At 40.4% G+C, this 25,269-nt stretch overlaps 1 protein-coding gene across 1 annotated transcript in view; it reads left to right on the top strand.

The window, feature by feature from the left end:
* LOC121424794 overlaps positions 1 to 25,269 on the top strand; it is a 44,316-nt gene that overhangs the window by 15,961 nt on the left and 3,086 nt on the right. Inside the window, exons 17-22 of the mRNA XM_041620571.1 lie at positions 19,777 to 20,019; positions 20,709 to 20,735; positions 21,785 to 21,895; positions 22,446 to 22,562; positions 23,900 to 24,070; positions 24,651 to 24,902. Coding sequence (XP_041476505.1) covers positions 19,777 to 20,019; positions 20,709 to 20,735; positions 21,785 to 21,895; positions 22,446 to 22,562; positions 23,900 to 24,070; positions 24,651 to 24,902 — 921 coding nt within the window. The remainder of the gene's footprint in view (positions 1 to 19,776; positions 20,020 to 20,708; positions 20,736 to 21,784; positions 21,896 to 22,445; positions 22,563 to 23,899; positions 24,071 to 24,650; positions 24,903 to 25,269) is intronic.

The raw sequence follows: 25,269 nt of genomic DNA, 5'->3' as shown, positions 1-25,269 counted from the left end.
GTGAGTTTGTTTTTTAAAGATACGTTTCTCACAGGCGGGTTGTCTTCACCTCTCCGCCCCATAGCTCCGCGCCTTCCTGCTCGGGCGTTGTCTTCGCTCCTTTTTAATCCTTTTAATTCTTTTTATTCACTGACTTCTTCGTTTATACGACTCGTCGTGAATTTAATTGATTTATTTCTCCACAGATAGGTTCTGTAGGACGTTAGGAGCGTCGTATTCCAGCCTCGTTTCAAGTTCTTTGTCTCTTGTTTCGAGTTAGTTGATTGTTCTTTTGTTTCAATCAATCCTTTGCTCTTGTATTTATTAATTGAATTAATTGGTTAATTGATTAATTAATTAATTGATTGATTCTTTTAATTCTTGACTTGCTCCTTTGCCTCGATTCAAGTTCTTTGTTTCTTGTTTCGAGTTAGTTGATTGTTCTTTTGTTTCAATCAATCCTTTGTTCTTGTGTTTATTAATTGATTAATTATTCAATTAATTATAAAAAAAAAAAAAAAAAATATTTTCTTTCCTTCACAAGAATACTTAGAATTTTTTTAGGAAGCCGTCTCCTGTCAGCGTTCGTCGCCTTTGACTCGGCCTTCCTTCTCGGGAAAGCTATCTTTGTTTTTCCCCCCTTCCTTTTCAAGTCAGCTACCGGTCTCTGGACTTATAATTTTTTTTTTTCTTAAACTTCTTGTTTATAAAAAAAAAAAAAAAAGAAAGGGAATCTTGCTCCCCTTTTTTCCTTAGCTGATCCTCACCTCAAGAAAAATTTTTTTTTTTTTCTTTTGAACAGGTGGACACAACAAAACAACAACAACAACAAAAAAAAACTTAGTGTTTTCTTCTTTTTAGATGCTTCCCCCCTTCCTTCTTTTCAGAATTTTGGCGGAAGCAGATTCTTGTTGTGATAATCAAATAATTAATTTTTCTAACGGACTTCAGGGACAGTGTCTCTTAATAATTCTTAATTATTACTGTTTCCTTTGTTCTGGGATTTTACCTTGTATCATCCTTGTGAGATCCGTTTTTGACTCTCAAAAGTCCGCTTTTTGAGGGCCTTGTCTTCTGGGTTGGGGTTTGTTACCCCCCTACCCCCTTTGCTTCTCTTTTTTTCTATCTTACTACTAGATCACCCTACGGCAATAATGAGCCTTTCGGACTCTCTTTCTGAAGGGCCTCAGGCGGCTGCTGTTTCGGGGCCCGACACCGGGGTCTTATCCCCCACCACAGGTAGTATAGATAGCGAGAACAGAGTCAGAGCCCCGTGGGCTCTCAAAGGGGTGGAACCGTGGACGCGCGTTCACGTGCCCCGCTTAATAAGGGTGGAACCGTGGATTTGCGACCACGTGCCCGCACGGTGATGGCCAAGGCTTCCGTCCCGGAACCTGAACCTTATTGGGGAGCGTCGCACTAGTACAGAAAACGGCGACTCCTCTAGGGCTGTCAGACCCACCGGCCATCGGGTCACCTAAAGTCCGGGGGGAGAGCACGGGTCTCTCCACCCGGCAAAGACTAGGCTCGATGCCGTGTAAGACCCCTCTAGGGAGCGTCGGCAAAGGGCTACCAGCCCCTAGTCGGAAGAGGCACCTGAGTCCGACCGTGTCGGACTCTCAATTCAATCTGACGCCGTCAGATACGGCCGACGCCTCCTCTCGCTCGGCTAGCTCTCCCCGTGGGAGAGCTAAGGAGAGGAAGACAGGCGCAGCCCAGCCTCTTGTCCCTTCTTCCGCTCCGGCGCCGGAGCAACCGAAGAAGAAGAAAAGAAGAGGAGAACCACAGACGTAAGCCCCGCTCCGTCGGGCGGTCTGTCCTCTGATTCTTTTGATGGCCAGGCCTCTCAGCTTCTCAAGCTAATCTAGAGTGCCCTCCAGCACTGCGGGTTTTTACCCCCAGGCTTGCCTGCTTCAGCCGACGGTACTACCAACCGAGCGGATCAAGCAGACACCGGCCATCCAACACACCTCGGAGAGTCACCGGCAATATCATGTTTCGCCGGCTCACGCACCTGCAAGGGAAATTCCCGCTAATACACAGGTGCTATCGACATACGGGCGTCGCCCGCCATTATGTCACCAGACTCCCGATCATTATACCCTCTTCTGCCCCCCGGCGGGGGCCGCATAGAAGAGGAAGAAGAAGAAATTCTAGGTCGCTAACCCCGCTGTGCGGGTAGACCTTCCCTTCTGATTCTTGTGCCGACGGCCAGGCGTCGTAACTTCATGTTACAACAGAACGCCCTCGAGCATCAGGGATCTTCATCCTAATGCTCTCTGTCAGCTAAAACCGCCGTGTCGAGCACCAGGCAGGTCAAGCAGACAGTCGCCGTCTCGCACCTCGGAGAGTCACCGGCAATATGATTCGCCGGCCCACGCACCTGCAAGGGAAATCCCCGCTAATACACAGGTGCTATCGACATACGGGCGTCGCCCGCCACTATGTCGCCAGACTCCCGATGATTGTTCCCTCTTCTGCCCCCCGGCGGGGGCCGCACAGAAGAGGAATAACAAGAAGAAAGTCTAGGTCGCTAATCCCACTTTGCGGGCAGACCTTTCTTTCTGATTCTTGTGCCGATGGCCAGGCGTCGTAACTTCATGTTACAACAGAACGCCCTCGAGCATCACGGATCTTTATCCTCATGCTCCCTGTCAGCTAAAACCGCCGTGTCGAGCACCGGGCAGGTTAAGCAGACATTCGCCATCTTGCACCTCGGAGAGTCACCGGCGATTTCATGATTCGCCGGCTCACGCACCTGCAAGGGAAATCCCCGCTAATACACAGGTGTTATCGACATACGGGCATCGCCCTCCATTATGTCACCAGACTCCCGATATTTGTGGGTCAGGCGTCGCACATACTCCCATGAGCAGTGCGGGTAATTCACCCACGCTTCATATCAGCTTCAGCCGCCTTGCTAAGCACTGTGCGGCTCAAGCAATCACCTGTCCTCTCACACCGGGCATTTATTGAAACGCTGTTCACCTACACGGTGACCCCCGTTTCTATGCAGGTGCTTCCGACATACGGCTTTCAAGCATCAATATGTCGGCAAGCTCTCGGTGACCGACGGCTGGACTTTGCATCCGTTCAGGCTGCATCTATGCGTCCCCGAGCATTACGGGTTCTTATCCTCGTGTTCTCCGTCATTATAAGACCGCCGCGGTCTTATTGCTGGCGTCGGGTATTGAGCGGATTGAGACTTCTCTCGCCAACCCGCACTCCGGGGAGCCATCGGCGAGTTACCTGCATGGGTATTCCCCTTTTTATGCAGGTACTCCCGAATTCGCCCTCTACGTCAAGCCCACGTACGGCGACGACTCCTTCAGCGGTAACTCTCTCCATTCTACCCCCTAAGCGGGCCCGTAGATTGGAGGTAAGAATCTCTTACATACCGCATGCCGCACTTCTCTCGTGAGAATGTTTGGCTGCTTTGAGGGGGCAACCTATCACGTCCGCGGTCCGTCCGCCCAGGCGACGGGACCGTCGGTTTCTGGCCTGAACCTCACTTTCTATTCGAAAGTAAGGGTGCCCTGTCTTACTTAGCTCCTACCCTTGCAAGGCCAGAGTCAGGGCTAGTACAGACACCCGTCCTCCAGCGATCGCCGCTGAAGAGACCCTTATGGAACAAACACAGTGTTACCACAGTGTGTACCACAGTGTGTAACACAGGGTGTACCACAGTGTGTACCACAGTGTGTAACACAGTGTGTACCACAGTGTGTAACACAGTGTGTACCACAGTGTGTTCACAGCGTGTACCACATGTGTTTAATATATTATTTTGGGACGTGTGGTAACACTGTGTTTACAACACTGTGTAACACAGTGTTGCCACACAGTCGCCACATAGTCCGAAACACATATTAAACACACTGTGTACCACACATTTATAACCACATAGTCCTTTACACTGTGGCATTCACCACATAGTCCACCACACTATGACATACACCACATAGTCCACCACACTATGACATCAACCACATAGTCCACCACACTATGACATATACCACAGAGTCCACCACACTATGACATATACCACAGAGTCCACCACACTATGACATGCACCACATAGTCCACCACACTATGACATACACCACATAGTCCACCACACTATGACATATACCACATAGTCCACCACACTATGACATATACCACATAGTCCACCACACTATGACATATACCACAGAGTCCACCACACTATGACATATACCACAGAGTCCACCCCACTATGACATATACCACAGAGTCCACCACACTATGACATACACCACATACTCCCCCACACTATGACATACACCACATAGTCCCCCACACTATGGTGCTCATCTTACTGTGATGTCTACCACACAGTCCACCACACGGACATTGATTACACAATCCACCAAACTGTGGTATGCATGTGCCACTAGCTCATTTACCACATGCAGTCCACTACATACCCATGCAGCACATACCATGTAGACCACTGCAACACAGGCCAACTGGAACGAAGCACAGTGTCCCGCGATCTTGACCACAAAAGTATACCATCATTGCCAATTAGTGCTGATCTCAATAGGAGTGGAAGCTAATAATAGTGTCACCAATTCAAATCAAATTTTAGAATATATCTTTCATCATTTTGCATACCCAGTTGTAAAAAAGAAAAAAAAATCAACACTAAAAATTTCCATCCTCCTGATCACAACATAATTGATTTGAGAATTTGTCTGTTGTCACTGGCTGTAGGTACTTGGGTGGTTGTATCATGGTAGACATTGTGCTTTGGTCCCAATCTGAAGAGTAGGGAGAGCAATCCACAAGACACGAGAAAATATAATTAGAAATAAAAAATGAAAAAATTCATTTCGTTCAGTTTAATAAACAGTAATAAAATAAAAGCAACATGAAAATAACTGGGTCATAAATACCAGCACAGTGAATACAAACATGAATTTTTCTCCTCGATTTTCACAAGTAAACATACGTTGTGGAATGAAATTGTTTGGGAAAACAAGCCTGGTATGAAATATTTCTTAAATGTAAACATATTAACGGGGTACTCCAGGCTGACATAATACAATTTTAACAAATAAAGTAAAATGAGACAAACAAAATACTGAAAATTTCATAAAAATCTGACAAGGATGACAAAGTCATTACATTTTTAACTTTTGCATTACTAGGGCAAAACAGTGCTATGCATGTCTTCATGAATATGCAATGAGCAAGCTGATGATATCCCCACGTAATCTTTTGTATTTTATTTCAAAAAATTATATTTAGTCAAATTTTGTCACCAAATATAATTACAAAAATTGGATTGACAACTGATTTAGTTTGTAAGAAAATCATTGTGCCAACTTATTTTGTTACAAGGGAGACATGTTGTGTACACATGTAGGAAAATATGAAATGATCATGATTTTATTAAATAAAATAAGAAAAAGGAAGGTGGGGACATGACATCATTAGTCAACCTATTGCACATTCATGATGACTTGCATATGACTATTTTCACAAAATATTGCTAAGCTTGAAATTCTATAACTTCACTATTTGCTGTCAGATTTTCAGCGTTTTGCTCGGTGGATTTTACTATATTTATTTTGATATGTACCCCTTTAAGGTATCTAACATTTATGAGTCTATATTCTGACAAATTTATCTTTGAGGTTGTTCTTTCATTCAAATGCAAGTATCTTCATTCGAAACAAGATTTGCAAGGTTACAAGTGATGAAAACACCGAACTAAAATAACCTGTTTAACCTTAAAAGAAAAGGTTACTTGAAAAAAAAACAAGTGGAACGCCTCTGACAGTCTCGCCTGCGTCACGCAATTCAATATAGCAACAATGCTGACTTTGAATAAAAACAGTGATACTTGATTACCCTAATGTTCAAGTTTACTTTCAAAGTTATGAAGACATTTCTAAAATTACTCCCAACATAGTCAAAGTTAAATGACATTTGACCTTAATCATTTGACTAAAAACTAGTGCAAGACTATCAATGATACTTGATTACCCTTATATCCAAGTTTCATGAACCAGATCCATAATCTTTCAAAGTTATGACATTTAAAAAAATATCTCGAGCATGGTCACAGTTCATTGACCCTAAGTGACCTTTGACCTTAATCATGTGACCTAAAACTCATGCAAGATGATAAGTGAAACTTAAAGCTTGTGTATAGTTTTGGTAAATCCACCAAAATGCACCTATCACTATTCCAATTCATTGCTAGCTAATATGAATGGATATGCCCTATAACAGTTATGATGTGGAGGATATGAAATGAAAATGTGTTTTACAGGATAAATTTTGCAATTTTACATGGAAATTTAACTTGATCGGGTCACCCGATCAAATTAAAATATCTGTGCGTTTTTGTCTTTCAATTAAATCCTATTCCAAATCATGGAATGGGCTTAAACTTTCAAGATATGTTCTTTGTCTGTAACTTTTGGATATCTCATCACTAAATTTATAAAATAAGCGCTTGAATGCCCATTTTTTAAATTTAAAACAAGCATCGCCGAGAGAGGGCGCTATATATCCAAGATTTGAATATTTGAAATTTTCTCAGAGAAGTGCAGTTGGAAAAATATCTAACGGTCTCTACGCTTCAGTAAGACTGTCATATTAGATGATATTCGATTATCAATCACATTATTGACCCTTTACCAAAGCTATACACAGGCTTTAAATACTCATGTCCAATTTTCCTAAACTAGGTCGATAAAATTCCAAAGTTAAGATGACATCTCAAAAACTTTGGTTAAAGATTTCAATTTTGATAACCAAACATGGTCAAATTTTATTGACCATAAATGATCATTGGCCTTGACAATGTGACCTGAAACTCATTGTCAGTGGTACTTGATTACCCTTATGTTCAAGTTCATGAAATAGGATCATGATGATGACAGTTAAAAAAATTAACAGTTCAGGTTTCAGTGCTGTGACCTTTGACTTTGATCATGTGACCTGACAGGCTGACACTAATGTAAGATTATCAGCAATTTAACTTTTGTACAAGTTTCATAAAATAGTCCCTTACATTTTTAAAGTTATGACATAAAAACACTTAGACCCTAAATGAACTTGATCATTCAACCTGGACACTCATGCAAGATGATCAGTGATACTTCGTTACACTTATGTCCAAGTTTCATGAACTAGGTCCATATACTTCCTAACTCCTAAGTTATGACATTTCAAAAACTTAACCTTGGTTAAGATTTCAATGTTGACGACGACGCCGCCGTAGTCGGAAAAGCAACGCCTATACATGTAGTAAAGCAAATCCCTACCATCACAGAGAGTTGTGAAATTTCGAAACAGGAACAAGTAACCAACATTTATTTTTCAAAAATAAGAACACTTTGCATATATTTTGCCTTTTCACACCTATATACAAATATCAGAAAAATATGAACAAGAGCCAAAAAATGTCCACAAATCTCTTGCATGAAGTGCATATACTAGCGTCCATATAGCTGCATATAAGTATTCCTTTGTATTAGTTGGAACTTGGAAACAGTATCAAACGGAAGGCACATGGCAAGAAAATGATTTGTCATAGTATAAATATAAAAATATATCAATCTGAGTTTGATGAATATCACAAGGTGATAAAGCAGGAGTTGGCATGTCATGATAAATTTTGAAAGCACACACTATATAAACCTGAGTTGGCTGTATTAGCAGACATGTCATAATACATGAAAGACATTTTCGTGTAATATATACCCATGATCAGAATAAAATGGGTTTTTTAATGACTCGTATGAGGCAATATTAAGGCTTATTTCCAAACAAAAAAAAAGGTATCACACTTAAACCTGCTTTTCTGCACGTCTTCGAGATGCACGGACATCTTTCAGCTTCTGGCCCATGCGTGCACGTACTTGGCCCGTGGAAGTGCAGGGAAATTGTTGTCATGCTTGTTGTGTGTGCTGAATATAAGAAAATGAAAGGACACAAAAACTGGCTCAAAGTCTCAAACTTTTATCAAAGACTCTACATCATATATAAATATTAATTAAAGCCAAGTCAAGTTCCGTCTGTTTGTGACTGTTGGTTACTCAGCTGCAGTGGAGTATCTAAGAGTCACAAACACAACAAAAAAACCATGCATACCCATGAAACAGGATTATAATATTAGGGGCGGATAAGTTAAAGCAAGAAAATCAAGATTTCAGGCTCGGTAATCTTATTTCTATAGTCCTACTTGATTGAAAATATCTTATGAAATGACAAGGAAGTGACTTAAAGGAAATTAAGTTCTTAAACTGGTTGATTGTCTAAGCCTTTGACTCTGTGAATTTCTAATTTTTTTGGTCCGCCGCTCTGGAAGAAATTGTACCGGTGACAGGCAGCATCATTGTAAAATGTAAAATGACAAGACATTTGTGAAGATCAATCACTTACTTAAAACATTAAAATGTTTTCTATGGTTACGTAGATTCAAATCAAAGTCAGTGTCCTTTTCCTTTGTTTTCTGTTAGTTTGTTTTTGTTTCCACATCAAAAACTTATTTTCACCGTAGATTACCATTTGGAGAGACTGTGCTATTCTAGTACATGTAGTTTCTCTTTCAGGGAGATTCACCCTAACCCTCCGCCTTGAAATTATTGACAAGCTTGGTAATATGAGAAATTATAGAGCATCTTCCTATTTACAGTAATTGTGATATTCTGAATTCATTTGTAGATTCACGCAGAGACAATCATTCTTGGCAAAATACACAAGAAAATGTAAAAGCTATCAAAGGGGAAGTTCACCCTGATGAATAATTGGTTGTAATAAGAAACAAAAAAAAATTGAGAAATATATCAGTGAAGGTTTGATAAATATCATTAAAGAACAGAGATTTTTTTAGAATATGATTTTATGACATCACAGACGATATGAATTGGCCAAAATGCAATTTTTTCAAAAATTGAAAGTGATTTTTATTTTTGCGGTGGATATATCCTCAGACACATCATTTCATAGCCCCTTCTACTAGAATTTACCATAACGCAAATCTGTGTGTGAGACACAGTGTTATTTGTGAATGTTGATATGCCAGGGCTAGCAATGGAAATTCATCCATTTAGAGTGCCAATATCCTACAATGATATACCAAGAGAGTCAGAAAAAAACTTTAACATTTAAAAAAATCACCAATTTAATGAAAAAGCATGTCCGGAAAACATAACTCTCATCTCATATAGATGTATGTCCTGAAAGAGCATCTACTCCATCATAATTTCAGATACAATTTTTATGTGGTATATGTTTAACCTTCGATAATTAAGAGGTATTCTTTGTTGTGATGTAAAATTCTATTTGCACCAAAAGCATGAATGCAATGCTCTGGAGAAGATACTCTTTCTGGACATCTGAGAATTTTGTTTTCTGGTCATGATTTTTCATTTAATTGGCCACAGAATCTTGCCGTAAATAATAAACTTTTAAACTGACCTTTATGGTTCCGCTGGTCTTCAGTCTTTTTCTTCTTTAGAAGCTCTGCCATAGCAGATCTGTCAGCTTTCCCAACCTGCAACCAAAAATGGAAATAAAATATGAACAGATATGGAATATGTTTAGAATTTTTAAAATTAAAATTTTATGTAGCCCCCACTCCCCCGCTCAACATTTTTCAAGACCATCCAGCTACGATTTTTGGGGTGACCGCGCCGCGCCACTCACATTTAAGTCTCGCATATCTTCTGAGTTCAAATTTGCGACACCTGGGTACGCGGTCATGTGCAAATCCAATGCAATTCTGTATCTAGACTAGGAATCCAGACAAAATTCATAAGTGTATCACTATTTTTAGTTTTTCTAATGAATTTTCTTTTATTGAAGTAGTACCACCAATACTTTCCAATTCCATCAATTTTTTTTTTCAAGTAGAAATTTAAGAGCAATTTTTTGAATCACCACTGGCAGCGATATCAAGTTATGTTTTTTTTTTTGTCATTTTTTTTGCAAATCACAGAATAAAGTCTGGCCTGCTTCAGGTAAACACTTATCACTTTGGACTAAATTTCCTGGCTAGTATGCTTCAAAATTTCCTGATCCATGCACGTCTTAAAAATTTAAGTTGAATGTAAAGTTTCAACGTACCCTCTTTCTCACATCTTTTTTTGAGGTTGAAGCCTCATCCTCCATGTCCTCATCTGTGGCATCAGACTCATCCATAGCCTCATCTACTCTGGTTGCGGTGTTTAGGAACTCCTTCTCTTTCTTTAGTACATCAGCTTTTTTTTCTGTAAGGGACAGGCACATTAAGGACAGACATAAATAATCAGAGTAATTTCAAATAGCAATTTATGAAATGCATTGTAAAAATGGGGTTTTAGCATTATTAGAATTATTACTACAGTGTATAGACAAGTTATCAAATCAGAATTCAGACACCAGTTTTTAAGTTATAGACGTAAATAATTTTATCTGAATTCTGTACACACAAACTATTTTGAGTTGTAGACATATTTTTCAGTAGATCTAAATAAGATAATTATTATTTAAAAACTAGTAAGAATCTTTCACATCATTAAATTTGTCCCCAAATTTGTTAATTAGCCGATGTAATGCTAATCCAGTCTAGCCAGGAGGCTTCTAGAGAGTAAAAATCATTTACTAACGTAACTTACTCTCATACGAAGCCAGGGCTTCTATTGTATACATGTGCATGTAGGCAGCCAAAACCTGAAACTTTTGCCCCCGAGATTTCTACTTTCTGTCTAAAAGATCTAGCCCTAAATCATGTACCTGGGATACAACTTCATTTCCGACATTTCTATGCTATGGATTTTATTTTTAGACAAGAATTCATTAAAAAAATGAAAAATTGTCATGAAAAAAAAGAGACTTGCCCGATGTTTACACCGCCATCTTGTTTTCTATTGTTCTTCACCCACGATACGGACGCTTGAGTCGCGTAACGTGGGTGAGAGTAGCCAGGCGGCTTCTAGAGAGTAAAAATCATTTACTAACGTAAGGTTACTCTCATACGAAGCCAGGTCTTCCTTCTCATAGACGCGTGCGTCAGGTAACGTTGGCGAAGAACAATAGGAAGTAAGATGGCGGCGTAAACATCGGGCAAGTCTCTTCCGTCTTTTCACAATATTTCTCTCATTTTTTTTGATGAATTCTTGTTCAAAAATAACGAGAGCGTAGAAATGTCGGAAATGAAGTTTTTTCAATGTACATGATTTAGGCCTAGATCTTTTCTATTAAGGAAAGTAGAAATCTTGGGGGTGAAAGTTTCAGGTGGTTTGGCTTCCGTCGTGTGGGTCAATGAGAAGGAAGACCTGGCTTCGGATGAGAGTAACCTTACGTTAGTAAATGATTTTTACTCTCTAGAAGCCGCCTGGCTACTCTCACCCACGTTACGCGACTCAAGCGTCCGTATCGTGGGTGAAGAACAATAGAAAACAAGATGGCGGTGTAAACATCGGGCAAGTCTCTTTTTTTTACTCTCTAGAACTAGAAGCCGCCTGGCTAGGTGAGAGTAAGGCCGTGTTTATGCTTCCACTTTTCAGGCCAGAATCAGCGTTTCCAAACGTGATTAGTCCAAAACACGGTTGCGTCCATGCTTACTTTCATTTAAACGCTGTTTCAAAACGCCGATCGTAAACTCACAAAAAGGTGCGTTTGTAAACGTTGTTTGACCAGAATCAGGCTTTCTGGGGAAGTATAAACAGAACCACGATCATAAACGTGTTTAAATGACGTCATTTGGTACATGCTTCCGGTGAGATGAAAATCCGCGGGCAAATACAGTCGTATTGCTCCTTGTCATCTCTACGTAAAAACAACAATCGGAAAAAAAAAACTTTTGAAAAAAGGCGCGCCCAATTTGACCTCGCTTTACGATGCGAAGCCAGCTGGAGATCATGATATGCTCTGAAAAGTTAAGCATAAACAGCACTCCCAGAACCACGTTTACGATCGGCGTTTTGAATCGACGTTTGAAATCGCTGATTCTGTCCTCGCAATGGAAGCATAAACACACCATAAGATACGTTAGTATTAGTCTTGAGGACGCAATGATGATGATTTTTTTTAGATATGTCATATACTTCTTCATCATTGACTTCTTGACACTCTCTCCATAGTGTCTTAAGCGAAGGACCAAAACAAAGATGGATTTCCCTAGAAAATCCATCTTTTTAAACCAAAATCACAAGAATTCTATTCATTCTTACATCTTCCTACGCCTAATGCGTAGGAAGGTTTTAAATATTATTATAAAAAATATAAAAAAATGAAGATTTCTTACCTAACTGATGCCGCGTAGACCCCCGTTCCACATGTAAACAATGGAAATACAATAGCGTCGACCCTTGAACCGCTTATGTATGACGTACCGTAAGGGCACTAGTATTCAACCCGTTTGGAGAGTTTCCTCAAATATATAGAAACATAGAATTTACCTGAATTTCAGACCCGTCTTATTTCTAAGAGCAAATGCTGGTTATTCTTTTTCCGTTATTTTTTTCTTCAACCAGTCAACTGTGTGCGCGGGCGATCGAATTATACGGCGACGGTTTTTTGCACTAGTATTCAACCCGTCTGCACTAGTATTCAACCTAGCGATGAAAGATGGTCCTGTCTCTCAATCTGCCCTTGTCCCATTCGACTATGGACTAGACCATTTGAGATGAGACCAAACAGGGAATTAATCAAAGCCAGAGACTTACATAGATCTAGATCTAATTTACCAATATAAACCCTTTTGAGATTTGCTATCTATCCTTACTAGGTTGAATACTAGTGCAATTCAGTGCAAAAGGCCATCGGTGCATAATTCGATCCTACGCGCATACAGTTGACAGATTGATAAAGAAAATACCGACAACAGATTACCCTGGAAATAACAAAGGTATGAAATTAAGATAGTTTCCATATTTCTAAATATTTTTGGAAATATGTCAAAATCTTTGAATTATGCCGGGTTGAATACTAGTGCCCTTACGGTACTTCCGGAAAGCAATCCCGTCTTAACAATTTAGAGATGAAAATTCTTATTTAACAAATCATTAACTAACCCATTAAAATTTATATTTTCATTATAAATAATTCATATTATATAAATTATTTATGATCACGAAATAAATTTTAAGATTTGTTGAATAAGAATTTTCATCTCTAATTTCTATCTCTAAATTTTATATTTTTATATAATAATATTTAACACCTCCCTATGCATTAGGCCTAGGAAGGTGTAAGAATGAATAGAATTAATAGAATTCTTGTGATTTTGGTTTAAAAAGATGGATTTTCTAGGGAAATCCATCTTTGTTTTGGTCCTTCGCTTAAGACACTATGGAGAGAGTGTCAAGACGTCAATGATGAAGAAGTATATGACATATCTAAAAAAAATCATCATCATTGCTTCCTCAAGACTACGTTAGTATAGTATTAGTAAATGATTTTTTACTCTTTAGAAGCCTCCTGGCTAGTAGAAAAGATGGAAAGAGCTTACGGCCGTGTTTATGTCGCCATCTTGATTTCCTTGTCTTTCGCTTGGCGACAGCACGCAAATCGCGCGATTCGTTTTTATGAATTCTTCTTTAAAAATGAAATCAATATCGCAGAAATGTTACACCCGGTAATCTACTTCACTTGGAAAATAAGTTGAACCCCATGACAGGTAGGCCTACATGTTTTAGGGCTAGATTTAGAGGGAAAGTAGAAATCTCGGGGGCGAAAGTTTCAGGTTTTGTACCAGTACGTGGGTGAATATAGCTCGTGATCCCAGGCGTCAGTGGGGAGTAACCCTACGACTACGTAGAGTACTATGTAGAGCTAAATTCATAGTAACCCAGGCCAGGAAACTCCCGCCCGCTACGCGGGCGGGAGTTCCCTGGGTTAAATTAAAGGCAGTGTATACAGCCACACGCGTGTGTCTTTACCATCCAGCCACACGCGTGTGGTTATATCCAGAACACCCATCTGGACTGTGGATACCGCCACACGCCGCCAGTAATAACAGTAAAACGCGTATGTAGGTCTGACCGTCTATATCACGATCAAAATAACCTCATTTCTTCATTAAATTCTTACATTCTAAACCACTCTGATTTCTTTAAATCGTTTCAATTTTATTCTCACCGTCTTCTTTCCTTGCTTTTCTTGTCTTGTTACAAAAGGCCGCCTGTTAAATAGCAAATTTCCACACTTTTTCTACTTGTGTCGATTCTCTACTGACTCTAGGCTATGTGCGCGTACGTGCGAAACCCAAACTGTGTAGGTCTACTACTGCGCTGCGCTAACGCTGTATGGGTCTGCCACCGCGAAGGAAGCCAGAATCGACACAAGTAGAAAAAGAGAATTTGCTGTTAAACAGACGACCGTTTGTAACAAGACAAGAAAAGCAAGGAGAGAAGACGGTGAGAATGAAATTGAAACGATCTAAAGATATCAAAGGGGTTTAGAATGTAAGAATTTAATGAAGAAATGAGGTTATTTTGATGGTGATATAGACGGTCAGACCTACATACGTGTTTTACTGTTATTACTGGCGGCGTGTGGCGGTATCCACAGTGGATACAACCACACGCGTGTGGCTGGATGGTAAAGACACACGCGTGTGGCTGTAATAATACACTGCCTAAATTAAATCATGACTTTCAGTTTCAGACGCCTCCAGGCTAGTCGAGCACCACATAGCCTATAGATCTATATACATACGGTTCTTCGGCAATTACCCCTGGACAAAGGGAGAGCATAAATAATTACATATTAGGTACAAATCAGGATATAATAATGTATATTTACCACTGGCCACTAACACCTTGGCCTTCCACATCCCAGCCAATGTTTCGGCCGTTTCTCTGCGGGGTTCGGGACTCCACCAGGCCCTCAAACTTCGGGTCCACCAAGTTGACCGACATCTTTTTGTTTGTTACAAAATCGCTAGAAGTAACAGTTCCTTGTTTCCACCCAGTGTACTAAGACGCACATGGTTGATATCCTTATCAATTCAAGAAGATTAAGACAAAGTGCAGTAAGATCAGATTCTAACGGGCGTAAATATTGGATGAAGCGATAAACTGTAACGGGCGTCGGTGAGCTTTAGCGAGTGAATTTGAAACGCACATGTATTACACTAGCGCGCTAGCATGCCTCGCCGAAAATAGATTTCCGAGGCCGAGATTTACCGAAGAGTTCCGGATATCTAGTATAGATCTATAACTCTATTAACGTTATAGCCTTTACTGATAGTTTATCCATTGCGATGATGATCTTAAAAGAAAATAAAAAAATCATCAAATATCAAAATTACCGGCAAAATTTCAGTGTAAATTAAAAACTAAATGGAGATTGTATTGGGAATAGTGCATCAAACAATTTTTCAAGTTTGTACTCCTCCCTGCTCCCCCCGCCCTGCGCGAGCTTGAAGACCCTTGTTCTTGCTTGTTAAATTTTTCTCGGGTATGATTGAAGAACTTACTGTGGTAACACTGTGTTTGTTACCCAACTATGTGGGCAATTATGTGATTAACAATGTGATCTGAAGTCTAACACTGTGACCACATAGTTTACACATAGTAAACTATGTGAACACACTGTGGTAACACTGTGTTTGTTACCCAACTATGTGAGCAAAATTTGTGATTAACTATGTGATCTGAAGTCTAACACTGTGTCCACATAGTTTACACATAGTCAACTATGTGAACACATGCACTGTGGTAACATTGTGTTTGTTACCCAACTATGTGGGCAATTATGTGATTAACTATGTGATCTGAGTCTCACACTGTGACCACATAGTTTACACATAGTCAACTATGTGAACACACTGTGGCAAGTGGCAACACTGTGTTTGTTGCCCAACTATGTGGACAATTATGATTAACTATGTGATCTGAAGTCTAACACTGTGTCCACATAGTTTACACATAGTCAACTATGTGAACACACTGTGGTAACACTGTGTTTGTTACCCAACTATGTGGGCAATTATGTGATTAACTATGTGATCTGAAGTCTCACACTGTGACCACATAGTTTACACATAGTCAACTATGTGAACACACTGTGGTAACACTGTGTTTGTTACCCAACTATGTGGGCAATTATGTGATTAACTATGTGATCTGAAGTCTCACACTGTGACCACATAGTTTACACATAGTCAGCTATGTGAACACACTGTGGTAACACTGTGTTTGTTACCCAACTATGTGGGCAATTATGTGATTAACTATGTGATCTGAAGTCTCACACTGTGACAACACTGTGACAACACTGTGACCACATAGTTAACACATAGTTTACACATAGTCAACTATGTGAACACACTGTGGTAACACTGTGTTTGTTACCCAACTATGTGGGCAATTATGTGATTAACTATGTGATCTGAAGTCTCACACTGTGACAACACTGTGACCACATAGTTAACACATAGTTTACACATAGTCAACTATGTGAACACACTGTGGTAACACTGTGTTTGTTCCATAAGGGGAGGGCGACTCCGATATGAGCACCATCACCGCTCAGCGGTATGTCCAACTACCTCATAGCTCTCCGAACTTATGAGTATGTATATCGGATCTGAATGTCACGGCGATTTAAAGTTCTCCTGTGCTTAGTAATCGCTACGCCTTCACCACCCGGTGCATTATGGTTATGTTAACCTATTGTCTCGTATTCGGGCGGCTCGTTCGAGCCCTGCCTGAGCTGCAATCACCGGTCGTCCAGCCGGACACCGCCGAAAGCACCCGCACCGAATACCTGGAGGGAATCAGCTTTTCATATGCTAGACATCCCTCCTGTTGACATTCACAGCTGTTCCCCGAGTCCTTCCCGGTCGGGTAAGCATCATCTCGGAGGAAAGAAACCGCCGTACATCTCATGAGATTATTGGCTATGTACGTGCGTTCAAGCTTGTTTAAAGCCCCAGACTTCTCTGTCGGCATTCTATGCCTATTTTCTGGGCACACCCACCGTACCGGGTCGGCGAGTTTACACCAAACAGTACGCCTTCAGACCATCGGTCGAGCTCTAACAGTCTATGTTATAGACTGCTCTCTATGTGGGTCAAGCTTGCGGGCGTCTCCGCCGTTTCCTCCTTGTGTGGAGTGGTCTACGGTGGATGTCTTACCGTGTACATTTGTCGAATCGTCTTCTTATTTAGAAGCTTTTTCACTCGGCACACTCGAGTCGCCTCGCATGCTGCTTTCATCCTCCCTCCATGCAATGCATGTGGCCATGGTCACCGCACGACCGAGGATGATGTAACCGTGGATGCATGTATGCTTATGCCTACCTAACCACAATCACTACGACCCGCTTTTTCTCGGGCCGACTGCGGATGAGTCTCTCCATGTAAGTGATTTACTTCACTGGAGTTCTTCCTTTAGAAACTTAGATGCTCATCCCCCACTGCTTAGGGCGTCATTTTTGCCGCCCCCCGCAGCTTTTTGGAACTCCTTATTCTCCGATATCGGACTGTTCCACGCTGCCGCAACCGGCGCCGGCGGTGCTTGCTCTTACGATCACCTGAGAGACCAGGCCTTGTGGCTGTTTTCATAAACAACTGGTTCTCACCGCAGACTGATGGAAATTTTTGTGTTTATTTTCCTCAAGTCTCCCTCCTCCTTCGCTTGTTTCTTCAAGCGAGGACATCGACACTCTTAGCCAGTTTCCGTCCCTAACTTGATAGGACAGGGCCGTTGCTACCTCATTCGATTCCGTTGGGAACGTACTGTTGAGGTATCATATCTGGCGATGTCTGTTCGTTAGAACATCTCTTGATTGTCGCCTTCACGTAGGATCATGACAGAGACTTTTCGCCAGCTCCCTCTGGTGTACACTTGCTGCTGCTAGGGATTCCCCCGCCCGGCGGTCATCCATCGCAGCCTAGCCTCACGGGCTCTCTCGGCAATGGTGGCTTGAGCCAAGCCACCTCTTCCACCGCGGGCACTGCACCCTCAGATGGGTGCTTCGATCAGTACGGGAGAAAGGGGATCCTGAGTTCTCTCTCGATCACTCGGTCTATCACACTTTTGTCGTGATGTGTACCGCGCTGTTTCTCTGACACGCCCGGTTGAGCTATTTTAACCAGACTGCTTTATTCTACATAGGCAGCAGGTCCGCGGTATTTCTTATTAAAAGGATGGCACTCAGTCGCTTTCTCGACCCTTGACTGCCTTACGAGTGGTTTTCTTCTTAAATCCCTACTCTCCGTCGTTCCTAGTCCCCTTCGGACCGCTAGTAACTTTCTGCCACAGCTCTCTATCAGAATTCTGCAGATGTTCTGCCCTCACGCATTTGAGACGGATATCGAATTCTGGGCGCTTTCTCCCACGCGGAGGCTTCTGAGATCTCTCGCCTTCTCAGATTGTTCGATGGATCACTTACTGAGCCTTAAAGCTACAGTTTTCCGATCACGATTCTTGTTGAAAATTTCAACAAATTCCGAATTTTACGCTCTAGTCAGCTGGTGATGTTGTTCTCCTGACACTAGGCCGAGGGCCCATGATACTTAGTATCATTCTTCTTGGGCTCTTTCTTGGAATCGTCGTTCACGACTTCTCGAGGTCCGTCTATTGACGCCCCTCTTTCCTTCACTCCTTGCTCTTAAGGACTTCTTCACATGAGGCTTTATCGCCTCCCCTGTCCGTAAGGCAACGGCCTTTGTGTCTTCATCTCCCTATTTTAACGCACTTCTTAGTCTAGACATGCCTCCCTTCACGTTGAATCCGTGTTGGTCTAGCAAATCAAATGGGTATATCCCAGTTATTGATGTAAATTATGAAAATACCATGATTTTCTTATTTACGAGATAACTGGATATACCCATTTGAACCCTCCCTCCTACCCCTCGCCTTGTGTGACAACATGTCTTGCCCGCAGGCTCATGAGAGGAAATGGACGCCAAATTGCGCGACGATCTTGGGATAGTGCGTTGGTAGGGAGATGCAGCGCGCGCGCAGGAAAAATTGTGTACTCTATATTCGGCACGCAGGTTCATCGTAATGAACTAGCAAATCAAATGGGTATATCCAGTTATCTCGTAAATAAGAAAATCATGGTAAGTATTTTCATAACCCAACGTAATTAGTGAAGAGTTTGTATTTTGTCTGGCCGTGACACCTGTGGTATCCTATGTTAACAGAATTTACTCAACATCATGTATCTCAAATTGATGCTATAAGCAATCCACTTTCTTAGAAAACAGATTTTTTGACAGAAATCTTTTTTAAAAACAGGCTTCCTTTTTTAACCTACAAAATCAAGGGTTTGTTTTCAATTCGACATGGATGATTTAGAAGCATATGTTTATATATATATACATATATATGTCACGTTATTTGGCGAGAAATTGGAAAAGAGTAATGGAATGTTGAAAGTCACAAACCTCCATAGTATCTAGTTCGGCAGTTCCACTGGTTATTTCTTTGATTAGCATTTTAATTACAGAGAATAACCTGTTACCCTGTCATCAAACAAGAGAGTTCTTCTTCCTAATCCCTGATTTACCAGAGGCCTCCATATTTTGATCATTTTAAAATTGCTAGTCTATATTAAAACTGAGCTTAAATAAAAAATACAAGTTGACATTGAACATAATACCCTACTCACCTAACGACGCTGATGATAATGATAACGGAAAAAATGGAGATGATAAGTTTTGTGCAGATGATGACTATTTTGTTTCAATTGCGCAGAATATTGGTAAAACGGCGACGATGCTGATATTGAATATTAGATGATTACCTTTTTTTGTGAAGGGTATGGTGAATAGATTCCTGACACAAAGTTCCTCTAAATCTTTCATTTGATCAGTCCTTGTGACTGGGCGTACAGACTTCATGTTCATCAAAGAGAGGCACATAAGTGGTTACAACAACGAAGTGCTTTCTGGCGTAACTCCTGATCAATGCGCTTCAGCCTGTGTGTCGGCTTCCAGTTATGTTTGCCTGTCCTTTGATTTCAAGCCGTCGTCCAATGAGTGCTGGCTCAGCGCGGAAAACGACCTGACTGTCGGCACAAGTACCGGTACTACATATCACCTATATGTCCGAATCAGTAAGTCTATAAATCGTGTTGTGTGTCTTACAGTTGGTTTACTAGAGCAATTTTCAACGTAGAGGGAGCTGCATTTCTTTGACCGGTTGAGTGTAAAATGTGTACCAAATCGGTTTTATTTCGACAAAACATCATGTACTATAATGTCCCTTTATTTAGGTAAACAGTCGTAACTGAACTATTGGGGGCCTACTTGCCCGAACCTTGCGATAAAAGATAGAAAGCTCTGATAAGCTGATAAAACAAGAGCGTTACTTGAATTTAAGGATTTATGAAACAGGTGGATCTTGTTTTGTTCACAATATAGGCCTATATAAAATTTCTTCTTAGTTCTTCCTTTTCATTACCCATTCAACTTTTCGATTGGTAGATCCCTCACTAGACAGGGGTGTTCTTGGAGATCACATGACCGGGAGGGCTCGGAGGCCCTCCTTAAGATATTCAAATTCGAGGGGGTGACTCGCAGCCCTCCCCATGCCTACCCTGCAGCCTTGCTAGGTTTAAATCTGGAAAGGATTGGAGTTTTCAATCATATTTAAACCCACATTTAAAATCATTACAATTATCACAAGTAGACTGATACTCACATATCGTTTCTCGACTGTATATTCCAATTTGATGATATTATATTTTGCATGATAACCACAAATCGTCTTTAATTTTGTTTTGCTTTCTTTCTTATTTCCCAGTGGACCGCGTTGAAGACCCATATACTGGTATGTGAACACATCGTACTGATATTTAAATGTATAAATAATTTGGTTTCCTCTTTCGCTCATTTCTACAGTGCGAGCTAGCATTGATGAATAGTTGCTGAAATTTGTATTATGCCTAATTGGATATATTGATTCTATTATTAATTTATTGGCTATGTTCGTAACAGAACTAATTGAAATAAATTTGTAAAGAAACAACCATTAATATCATGAAATCATATTGTCAGTATGCTCAATCGTTAACGACTATATCATATTGCCATCTGACCATTTCCTATTACGACTATTGGGGTCAAATGCATGGGTGGTGTCACATTTGGCCGTTGCTGGACTAAACCAAAGTGAGGAGGGGTCCTTGAATCTATATCATTAATACTCGAATTTTGTTGTAAAACTAACACGTTACATCAGCTTGCCGTCTTATCCAATTCTCCGGTTCTACCCCTGATCATGTGTATCCACGTACAGATTACCAACGAATCATGTATACAGAGAATAAATTTGGCACAAACCTGCGATATATTTCATTTATATTTTTCTCGATTAAAACTTTAGAAATTGTTCCCAATTAGTCCTCTGTAAATAATCTAGTAATGTGATAATTTTCATTCATCAATCCGGTTGGAGAGCTTAGACAGCTTAATCTGTGATTCTCATGTTACCTACGGCCATGACCTCTGGGACCGGTTTCATAAAGAATTAAACTGTGATAACTTTGCCATCATGGCAACTACCATGGAAACCTTGATTCTGATTGGCTACTGAGCCCTGTTACCATGTTAGTTGCCATAATTGCAATATTACAACAGTTGTAAGTCCTTTATGAAACGGGCCCCAGTTGACCACTTATCTCATCCTAAACCAGGGGCTCGTAACACAAAACTTAGCAATGATCGTAGAACAATATTCTGCGACTGATTCCATTGACTACAATGTACACTTAATCGGGAAAATCAAGTCTAACTTTTGTATTACGGGACCAAGGATGTACAATAGATTTATCAATGGTTTATCTGATATAATCAATCCTTTATTTTGTTCTTACGCAGAGGTGTCGAGCTGTTCTGACGGCTGGACAGAGTACGGTTCAAACTGCTTCTTACCGGTTCTTACCAGTTTGAGCTGGCTAGATGCAGAAACCGCCTGTCAAGGAGAAGGAGGTGAGATTCATGATGATCAATTATTGTTCTATAATGAAAAAAATCAGTATATTAATATACTAAGATATTACTAGGGCCCAGCGATTCTTATGAATAAAAAAATAAAAAAAATAAATGCATGATCGGGTGGATGAGGGGAAACTTATATGAACCAATTGAACCTTAATTACATAACATAGTAAAGAGACGCCTTACAAGGACACCAATATCTTCATCATGTCCGCCAGCCTACATGTCTTGTCCATAGATGAATTAAGAGAAGTAGGCTACATGCCTCGAATATTGAAGATGATCATTGTCAAGATTGTAATGAAAGAGAGTTCATGGATGAGTCTGTCATATCTTGCTTCTCAAGCGTGAAATATATAAATAAAATCAGAAATATGACACAATGATATATTTTTCAACAAGATAAACTACGTCTTCGGTATGGCATTACAAGCCGATGCCGTCATTGTTTCAATAAATGGTTTTATGTGATCATTTACATGTATATGATTTTATTTTTGAAGGTTATTAATTTAATATTTCGCATTTGTTGGGTTTACAGGACATTTAGCAGTTCCGGACAATGAAGACGAATACAACTTCATGAGACGATCGTTGCGATGGTCTCAGTCTGACTCAAGCACCATTTGGCTTGGATATAACGACATTGCAGTAGAAGGTAACAATGGGAGACTGGTATTCATGATGATGATGATATCGACCACGATGAACGACATTTACATAATTATGAAGATCATATATCTGAATTGTATATATGATACAACCAGGGGCCTGTTGCAGAAAGAGTTGCAATCAAACGCAACTCTAAACATCATGCGCAACTTTGATTTTCAACCAATCAACAGCGCGCATTTGGGTCTTGCGATTGATTTTTTGACTTGCGTTTAAACGCAACTCTTTCTGCAACGGACCCCTGAATCCCTCCTACAATCATCACTCTGGTTTTAGTTTGATACTTTGTCATTATTTTATGTTGGTGGATTGGGCATGGGAGGGGGGTGAGTTGCATCGAAGAAACGATTAGTATTAGCGTTACTAAATTCAAAATGTTACTCTCGGCCATCTTAACCCTAAATCTCCCGGGGTATTTTGATTCTTGTCATTTCGGGGGGGGGGGGGGGCTTCAGATCTCAGCCGCGGATTGCGCGATCACAACGAAAATTTACATGATGGTAGAGAATTACGTAATACGTTGCATTGGTAAATTTCACTGAATTCATATATTTTTATTTTATATGAATTATTAATTTATTCATTAATTATTATTCATTCATTAATAGATTCATGAAATGATACTTTTTGCTCTGATTCACTAAATAAAGCTCTTAGAATGCTACTTTTTGGTGAAAATATTCTTTATAGCATTCTTAACAATGGTGAATGAAAAAAATTCTGGTACTAAGACCGATTTATGAATTTTTAAAATATTTCTTATGTATTTTTTTTTTGGGGGGGGGTTATTGTTCGTTCAAGACTTAACTCTGATCATAAACAAGGCAAAATTAATTAAGTTTAATCAGTAAAAGTAGAAATAATGATACATTTATGAATTTTGGCTAAATACACAATTTGCATTGGATTTGTACATGAAATCACGTTTATGAGCAATTTTGGGTCTGACATGCACTTACAAAATGTTGTGTAAAGTCGTAACCGCGTACCTGGGCGTCACAAATTTGGTCTCAAAATTTGCGCGAGATTTAAAAGTAAAAAGTCAGAGAGCGGCGAGGTCAAAAAATTTTGCGCAGCAGATATATCGCGAAAATTGTCGAGGGGGGGGGCATAATGCCCCCCCCCCCGGGAGAATTAGGGTTAAAAGATCCCTACAAATGGCAAGCATGGTGGTCTGCAGATGAAATACCAGAAATAAACGTACACACACTCTATAATGTAAAAGAAAACACACATTCCTTTATTCAGTTAAACTATAGTGAATTGAAGATGTTTGTGAGCACTTGAAATATTCAAATACGCCATTTTTTTTCATTGTAACAGGTACATGGGTAGATGCTGAAGGCAACACCCCATCGTACGCTCCATGGAAGAGCGGCGAACCCAACGGTGGTGTCAGCGAGAATGCAGCAGTCATGTATATCAATGACTTAACGGATATGGTGGACGTGACAGTCGATAATACATTACATTATATCTGCAAAGCAAGCCCAGGTATATAATCCTCTTTAAAAGCTGTCTATGATTCATGTCAGCGAGTTATATTTCTTGAAACAATAGAATATGTGATTACGATACGGGATTGATATAGACTCGTAAAGGATGCCCTCGCATTGCTCCTTTTCTTTTGAATGCCTTGCCTGATACGTTACTCCTACACTTTTCCTTGAGTTGAGTTAAGTTAATTAATGGAGGAAGGTGGATTGATGCCCAACAGACCTGAAGAAGAAATATCAACCCTCGGAATAATGAACGATTTAGATATCAATCTTCAAAGAGAAAGGCAGATTATCATTACCATTTATGCAACCACTTATTTCTGTAACTAATCTTGAACAACGCTTTTAATGAATTTAAGCTAGTAAGGTTGCGAAATCTTGACGTTAAGTTTAAAATATGGATTTATGGCGTTTATTCCAGGGCGTCTGTCAGAGGTTGACAACGTCTTTTCTCAGAAGTAGACTGACATAGTCAGGTGTCCGTACTTGATATGTTTTCTGTCTGGAAGGTTGTTACACTTGTCTAGATATATTATAATTTACAAATAAAAACCACAATATTTTTTTAATGACAGGGGCTTCTGCAATCAGTCAGCCTACCACCCACCCTCTCTGCGGGAACGGTTGGGCTTGGGACGATCACAGCTGTTACCTCTTTGGATCTGATACCCGGTCCTGGTCTGACGCGCGGGACTACTGCCAGTCCCAAGGCGCGGATCTTGTTACCATAGAGTCCGATAGGGAATTTGACTTCTTGGTCGATTATTACCGCCATCGATACTCTAGCAGGAGATTCTGGATTGGACTGACGTATCGATCGTCTGACGGTAAGTATAATGAGGATAGTTCAGTCTGTCCTCTAATAGGCAAACTCCCATTTTCCACAGCTCTAGATATCTCCTTTGTCTTCCTTCGGAAATAGTTACTTATCTCTCAGAGAGGTCAGACTCGACTTATATCAGTTTTGTTAATCTTCCCAAACCTGGCGATTCTTCTCCTTTCGAAGGCTCGCCCATTGTCTATGTCACTGATAGCTGGTGAGGCTCGCGCCTATTGAATTGTTTTCTCATTACCTACTAGGTCTTGCAGAATTTATAAATAAAAGGATGGCAGCTTGATAGTTGTTACATAAACCGCAAGGATGTGTCACAGTAATACTCTTTATCCCGTAAAACTGGCCTCAACCGTTCTCCC

The sequence above is a fragment of the Lytechinus variegatus genome, chromosome 12 (genome assembly GCF_018143015.1).
Source record: "Lytechinus variegatus isolate NC3 chromosome 12, Lvar_3.0, whole genome shotgun sequence".
NCBI lineage: Eukaryota > Metazoa > Echinodermata > Echinoidea > Temnopleuroida > Toxopneustidae > Lytechinus > Lytechinus variegatus.
This window is presented reverse-complemented; position numbering and strand designations above follow the sequence as displayed.